The sequence below is a fragment of the Cricetulus griseus genome, chromosome 7, assembly GCF_003668045.3.
Source record: "Cricetulus griseus strain 17A/GY chromosome 7, alternate assembly CriGri-PICRH-1.0, whole genome shotgun sequence".
NCBI classification, from domain to species: Eukaryota; Metazoa; Chordata; class Mammalia; order Rodentia; family Cricetidae; genus Cricetulus; species Cricetulus griseus.
Window position 1 is genome coordinate 63877292 of NC_048600.1, and position 8344 is coordinate 63885635.

General features: G+C 40.5%; 1 protein-coding gene across 1 annotated transcript; it reads left to right on the forward strand.

Moving 5' to 3' along the window:
- Positions 1-7163: 7163 nt before the first annotated feature.
- Positions 7164-8093, forward strand: LOC100765636 (olfactory receptor 2Y1). Its single transcript, XM_027426232.1, has one exon. It carries the CDS (start codon positions 7164-7166, stop codon positions 8091-8093), a length of 930 nt encoding a protein of 309 aa, XP_027282033.1.
- The last annotated feature ends 251 nt before the right edge of the window (positions 8094-8344 follow it).

The window sequence follows — 8344 nt, forward strand, 5'->3', positions numbered from 1 at the left end:
GGCCACACTTGATAAGCATTTTTCTCCTGTGGAACCTCTCAGTGGATTATAATTGCCACATTAGGGCCCAGAGGTCTCTAGAGTCATGCTTTGTAAACAACAATTTTTTTGCCTCTATTATGGTGTGGGCAACATCCCCAGGGAATGTCGTGCCAAATCTTAGTGTCATGAGGTGGCTTGACAGCATGCCAGCTCCTTCCTGTTCTCAGTAGGTTAGGGCAAATGTAGGGTATACAGGGAGATTGCTGCTACCTTCTAAGTCAAGACTCACAGCAACCTGTCTGCTGGGATAGAAGGTATGTGATCATGATTTCTCAAGGGCACAAAAGAAATCAGGACCAAGAAAGACACATCTTCCTTGAATATCTCTAGTTACAGACAGTACCAATTTGGTCCTCCTATTGACATTGAATCCAATAGAATCAAGGGTGGTAATGGAGTAGTTACCTTTCCTGGTGCTGTGGGTAAGTGCTAACTGAATAGGCTTCTTTATCTTCAAAGTAAAAACTAGAAAATCAATATTCTGTTATGCATTTTGGCATTGGTTCTACTCCTGTTAGTTACTTCATTGAGACATAGAAAAGTAAAGTTTTGCGAAATGTTTTGCTACTGATATTTTTTTCTATCATCCACATATCTGTCCACCTACCCAATGATACACATTGCATCCAAAACATTCTCACTCATCTCTTTGTCTATAACTGCATAATGGTAGGAGAAGAAATATCCCTTAATAAAGTATGAATGCTGATTCAGAATCCTTTTTAAGTCCTTTTTGAAATTCAACTTCAGAATAGCCAAGGCACTAATATGCAAAGTAAAAATATAGACATCAGAGCTAGGAGACAAAGATTAGAGGCATGGTCACAGGAGCTGATGATAAATCAAAGTAGACTTGTAGCAAGAAGTGTGCACTGGAAGTAAACCCATTCTAGATCGTGTCAATGTTCTGTGTGTAGCATTCCAGGGAAACAGGCACCTTGTTAAGTAATTCAGACTTTGAATGTCCACTGAAATGAGTTGGCCCAAACCTCGGTTATCTGATTTCATATTAAAAATGTTGTGCATTTTGGCTGTTTAGGAATCTCGAGAATAATACTCAAAGCTTGTGGGATAGGATGGGGTAACCATCTGATGGGGTCCCTGTCTGAGACAGGGATGGTACCCATACTAGAGGATGAGTGAGTCTGTAGAAAAGGTAGAAATGGAAAATGTATGAGACTGTTTTGGTGCCTGGGAGGTTTGACAGGGAGGGGGTTCATCTCCCAAACACTGAGACAGCTACACATGGAGGCTTAAAGAACTGAAGTGATGTTAGATCAAATTTTATGATACATAATGAATCAATGAATGAGACTAGAAGGAACTTATGGACTCTGCCTTTGCTGAAATGAGATATAATTTTATCTCTTAAATGTTGATCCACTATAGCCTGATGACATCATTAAATTAGTGGAGTAGTGTAGAAAATGCAATATTAAATGTTATTAGACAGATTTAAACATGCTTACTGATGAAGAGAGTTGTCACCTAGGGAGATCATGCATGTGCAGATGCGTGCACAACCCAGAAACAAACACAGAGCTGAGCACAGATGATCATCAACAGGTATCAAAATGTTTTATGTTTGCCAAAGATGTCAGGAGTAGGGGATAAACTTTTAAAGTTAACTTATGTTAGGGAAATAAATATGGGAAACATTTAGTGTATGTTTCTAAACATTACAGTTAATTCAACCATATTTTTACATCATCCCTGAATTTTGCTTTCCATGCTCATTAACAACCCACTTGGAAGAGTGAAAGAATGAAGAACATTGGAAATGAAAATTGCTCAAGTGTCATTTTCTCTTGTGGAATATGTGTCCCACCAGTACTTTCATGTCCTGATCCTTTTTCTAAGAAGGTCTGTGTTCACCTATGTGCACTCTCATGGGGCGTTCCCACACCTCACACATATGTGTACCAGGTCCCCACAGGAAGCTCTGCATTTCCTAATCCCTGAGCCGGTGTGACTGGGGTCAAAGCCTACCTGAGTATGGCATGTAAGATTAAGAATATGTGTGAGGCTTCCCAGATGCCCATCCTTGGGCTCACACATAGAAGAACTTTCTATTGTTCTTAAAGATGGAAAGAGCTCCCAGGAGAGTTTCCATTTTGAATTCTCAGATGTGGATGTGTAGAAACAGGCTTCAGTAACTGCTCAAAGAGTGGAAGAAAGTTCTTTGAGGGATGAAGGGGGTCCCATAACCACATCCAATGGTATATAAGTTATAGATTCAAGGACAGTGCATAGACAAGAAGGTAACTTGTGCTAAACACAGTTATTGCCATCAGTGTTGGCATAGTATTAATGTGACACTTCAGGTGGATATAGACTTTTGGTTATGTAGATTGGCCTGTTGTCAACAGAACCATGGGGTTTATGAAGCAGCACACATCCATAAAGGAAGAGGCTCACTTAAAGTGTTAAAGTAAGGGATCAAAGGTCTTCCTTAGGCAGATAAAAGTCAATATGACAGAATAGAATGGAAGAAGACATGGCCTTTGATGCTACACAGGATTTCATCAAATGCCGGATCACAAAGGAGAAAAGATCAGTTCCCAGGAGTAAGGAATTCTTCCTCACCAAACATTCTTGACAGGACAGAAAATACTGCACAGTTCTATGCCTTTCTAAGGACCTGTTAATGCACTTAAACAGGTGAGTGATTCTAGTCCCAGGAGTATACTGGAAACTATCATTATATTAGACACTAAAACTACAAACCTGAGTAAGAGAAATCAGTTTATTGATGTGATTTTTAGCCAGGGAAACCATAGACATTACATTTCTCCAAAATATGGTGCATGGTACTGAGTGAAAGTAAATTAAGTGCATTAGCAAGAAAATGATGTAGACAATGGGTAGTGGAATAAAAGATAGATTCCCCATTAGTAGAACTGGGGATCAAGAGATGGGTTGATTAAAATGCAGAAAGGCTTTTAGTGAGGGCATGAGCCAGTGGTTTCACTAAATAAGTCCGTGGTGTGAGGTTCTGTATAGAGGAGTTATAAAAATGATAAAGCATATGAATAGCTTCTTTTGGGGTCCTTTAACTTGAGAATCTGACTTCAGTCTTGATTACAGAACCCAGTAGAGTCTCAAGTTAAAGAGCCCAGGAAGAAACCGTGCTGGTGCTGAGGGTGACACTATGAAAAACAATTGTCTGCCTTCATAGCTGTGTTCACTTTAGAAGCTTTACCTCATTGTGTGCAATGATCAGATGTTGGTCACATTTAGTTTTGTGGTTTGTGGACTGGACAAGTTCTCACTTGCTCCAGAGACCCTATATCCCAATTTGTTTACCCAGAAGTGCCTGCTATCAAAGTCAAGACTCCTGAGTACAAGGAAGTGTATGGAAAACATATACATCACTGAGATATACATTGGAGGGACGAGAAGAGGGGGGACCTGGAACTTTGCATACCGGTCTTACTGGTTTCAGGTCTTGCTCAGTAGGGAGCCATGCTGTGAGAGGGAGGAGACTGCAGAAATAAATGCCTAGATCTGAGTTCAAAGTTTTCAACCCTGTAGCTAGCAAACCACATGTAGCAGGTAGGGCATTCTAGAAGCTGAGCGAACAGACTCCATAGTCATGTCCACATGATGAGGTATGCTTCTTACCACAGTGATGAGGCCATTGACCGTCATGCCTGCACAAACCAAACTAGCAGTCAAATTTTCTTGATGTTTCTGTGTCCAACTCTCTTCCCCTCTCCATGATTGCTTCTCAATGCTGTCTTCCACCCACACACTTGTGGGACTCTCTGACTTCCAGTTGTTCCTGTTTTCAGGTCCTCAAAGCAGTTCAATCTCACATAGGCCCCTTCTAAAAATGGTGCTTGGTTAAAGCACTCTGAGATGGTGAATGATCACATGGAATTGGTTTCTAGTGCTAGCTTGCTATCCAAGAGTAGTCCTTATCATCACACCTCCCACACACCCCGTGCACTTGCAGCTTGTGGGAACTGAGAGATTGTCCTCCGGCTAAAACCAAGAGCATGTTTTCACCAGGGTTAGCTGGCTTGTCTCTCACATGCAGCATTGGTCTTCTCTACCATCACCATCACACCCTTTCCCTACCCCACCACTAGGTGATGGTAGAGCAATGGGATGGTCTGTACTTTGCACTATATGGCCTTTCTGTTTCTCTACATGTTAGCCTCCCTGTTGGCTTACACAATTCTTAATGTTTTTCCTATGTCTGTTATTGGAATCAAGTCAGTTCTTCAGTAATCTGACTCTTCAGATTCCTGGCCATATAGAGAATTTATAAACCACTGTCTCACCCTTTATCTACTTATTAAATAAGTGATTATCAAAATTTCAGGGTTACACCCTCTAGTCCACATTTGACCAATGCAGTGGTAAAACTAAATTTGGTTTTCCCTCTTTAACACCATCTTATTGACAATGGTGGCCACTAATTGCCTATGCCTCCATGTTTCATTATATTCAGGTTCATTTGAGTTATGATTTCACAACTTTTTATGTTCTTGAGTTTTCATTCATTTGAAAATCACCAATGTGCCTGAATGTTGTTATAAACAGCAATAAAAGTATAGATCATGGAGTGCTAAAAATTCTTGTGTTACTAAACTCTATGCAGGACATATGTATCATTTCTTTCCTGTCTCATACAAAAACGAACATTTCTGGGCAACTTACATATGCCATGGTCATATAATGGATCTATTAAGTGACTTAATAATTTTTGTTGGGAGTCTTCCATGCCTTGGGAACAGTGCTGGACCATGGAAATGAAAGACCGAAAAAAAAATAAGTAGATCCAGTTGGATAGTACTTCCAGAAGAGTGGAATAGACAGAGACTGTTGGAAAATGTAACATGTTTTTGTTATTTAAGAATGTGTCATATATAGTATTTTTACTTATTCAGGGATATATTCCTTACTATTGGTAGAAGTCATGTCACATAGAAGGAATTATATAAACATTTATAGAAGAAATTAAGTAGTCTGAAGAGTTTTTAAGTAAAATATGCCTGACTCTGGAGGCTGCTTGGATAATAATTTTTCTCTTTAAATTTCCTTCTGGATGTCTTGTGATGACCAAACAAAGATGTCTGTCTACCTATTTACAAGAAAGTAATTTTCTGTAGACTCCTTTCTATTTATCTAAGACTTAGAATGATAACTGAGGTTGCATAACCACTACACTACCACGATTCTTTCAAAAGCAGAGAAGAGCTTTCCAGATCCTGACTTTGCTTTCTAATGTGCACAAATCTTAATCTCCACTCCAAGTTTCAATTTGACTTTTGTATCAGTTTAAGGCACAGATCATCTGGTGTGAGATGTGTTATGTCATATGAAGGAAAGACATGCAATCAGCAGGCTGCACTTTCATGGGGAAAGACAGTATGCAATCTTAACTTCACCCCAAAATGAATTGTAATGGTGTAGATGCAATAGTCAAGAATGAAAGCAATATGTTTCAACATGGGGAAAAAGAATGTAACAGAGAAATTAGCCTCCATCAAGATCTTGTGAACAAGATTTTTGTTGGTTAAGTAATCTGAGACTTCAGGAATAGGTGACAGATAAGAGGTAAAGGCAACACACAAGTTCTGACTGCAGAGTTTGTTACATATGTGTGTCAAAGGTGGCCATTCAAATCCATTTTAGGTGTGCTCACTAAGCTACCTGTGCACTAACATTTGTCTTTATTGTTCACTTTTGAAGCACGGAACCTGAATACCTTCCTGGAAACGATGACTCAACATTGAGGCATCAATGACCTCCCATTACAGCAGATTTAATGCAGAGGAAAACATGCCAGCATCCCCACACTGTTCACAATGCACACAGGTGAAACTCCAGTTGACTTCCATGTTCTTATTTTAGTTCCTGATTAACTTTCTTATGTCTTATTTTGATTTTTACCATAGAAATACCAACACTGAAAGCAACTTTTATGCATTTCCTATAGCTACAATTTACTAAATGCATTTATGGTTTAATCTCCTGAGTTCTTCTTAGAGGACATGGATTTTTAAGAGATTGAAATGAAGGGTCAAAATTTTCACTTTGACATCTACTGCAAACCATGAATGAAAATATTAATTTGACAGCCTCTTATATGCCACAAAGAAGAACATTAATATTCAAAAACTCACTGTGTCTTCTACCACCCAGGATCTCACAGCTCAGAGAGAGGCACAGACACACAAAAGACTTGTCGTACATGACAAACACTAGAGCAGAATCACATGAAGAGTTTCGTCTAGAGAAGAGAAAATAACTCTTCCTGGGAAGGCCGGGGATGGGTTTGCTAGTTGGATTTTTTTAAGTGAAATATATTTGAGAAATAGTAATTTGCAATAACAAAATTGTTGCAAAACATTCTCCCCCAAATGATTCTGAACTTTTCTCAGTCCTTTGCAACAGATGCTGCTGATGGTGGGAGCCTTCCAGGGCTGGCACACTGACAGCTCCCAGAGCTGAAGGAAACAGATGAGTGCTCAGAGGGTGAACTTATGATACCAGCCTTGTTAGTCCTGGGTCCCAATCTGCAGGAATACTCCACCTTCTAGGAAAAGAAGAGGAACAACCAAATCCAGCAAAAAAAAAAGAAGAAGCAGAAACATGAATGCTACACTTTGCAAATTCTGTTCTATCTCTCTGTTTTTAACTTTTGGAAGGCAATGATGGAGGTTGAATCTAGCAAATTGCACATGCTAGATAAATGCTGTGTTAGTCAGCTGCACCCTGAGGTCCGCGTTAGATCTAAAGGCAGTCTCTGTGTTATTGCATATGGACACTAACCTCATGCTGTGAGGGAGGTGATGGATACCTGGGCTTTTTAACCGGGAAGCCTAGCCAATGACATCAAAGGGATCCTCCAAAATGCTTGAGCAGTAAGAATAAAATCAGAGAACATCTAAAATGAGAGTTCAAACACAACCCATTCATTCCTAACCTAGTAATATCCTATATAAAGAAGAAAGGAGAAAGAATACTGGAAAAGTGGAATTGGGTAGTTAAGTAGAGAATATGATACATAATTCTGGAGTGTTTAGGGAATTGTGGGGATAATGTTTTAACACATACTGCTCAGAGGAGGCTCTGCATGAATGTCCACTCTGCTCAACTGAAAGGCAATGGGAATTTTCAATACCAGTTTAGGGGAGGACTTCATATTGGTAGGTTTTTCAGATTTTCCCCAACTGGAAGTTTTCCTCTTTGTTTTTATCTTGGTCTTTTATTTACTAACTCTCTTCGGCAACACCACCATCATTGTTCTCTCGAGGCTGGACCTCAGATTGCACACCCCAATGTACTTTTTCCTCTCCCATCTTTCTTTCCTGGACCTCTGCTATACTACAAGCACAGTGCCTCAGCTTCTCATTAACCTCTGTGGGTTTGATAGGACCATCAGCTATGGAGGGTGTGTGGCTCAGCTCCTCATTTTCCTTGCCTTGGTCTCCACAGAGTGTCTGCTCTTGGGGGTCATGGCCTTTGACCGCTACGCTGCTGTGTGCCGTCCACTCCACTACACCACCATCATGCACCCCCAGCTGTGTCAGACACTGGCCATATCCTCCTGGGTGTCTGGCCTGGTGAACTCTGTGATCCAGACAGGACTGGTTATGGCCATGCCCCTCTGTAGCCATCGACTGAATCACTTCTTCTGTGAGATGCCCATATTCCTGAAGTTGGCTTGTGAAGACACTAATGGAACAGAGGTCAAGATGTTTGTGGCTCGAACAATAATCTTGATATTCCCTGCAGCACTGATTTTAGGCTCCTACGGACACATTGCCAGGGCAATTCTGAGAATCAAGTCAATGGCTGGACGGAGAAAGGCTTTTGGGACATGTGGGTCCCACCTCATTGTGGTCTCTCTGTTTTATGGCTCAGGCATATACACGTACCTGCAACCCATCCACCGATACTCAGAGAATGAGGGAAAATTTGTTGCTGTGTTTTATACTATCCTCACTCCCATTCTCAACCCTCTAATATATACTCTGAGGAATAAGGATGTGAAAGGGGCTCTGTGGAAAGTACTTGGGAAAGCACAGACTTAGTGTAAGAGGGGGAAGCAGGACAACTGCAGTTATAATCTGAAACCCACCACTAAGGGTCATTAGTGACAAACTGCCTTTGAGGTTCCAGAACTGCTCTTCGGGGAATCTGGAAGTGTGTGGGGTTCTCTTGCAGTGCTTCCTAGGATAGTATATATGATCCTTGTGCAAGAAAGGAGACGCTGATCTATATAGCTATTATCCATAAGAATATTAGGAAGAGTTTTCAATTAAACTGTACATGGAGAGTAGAG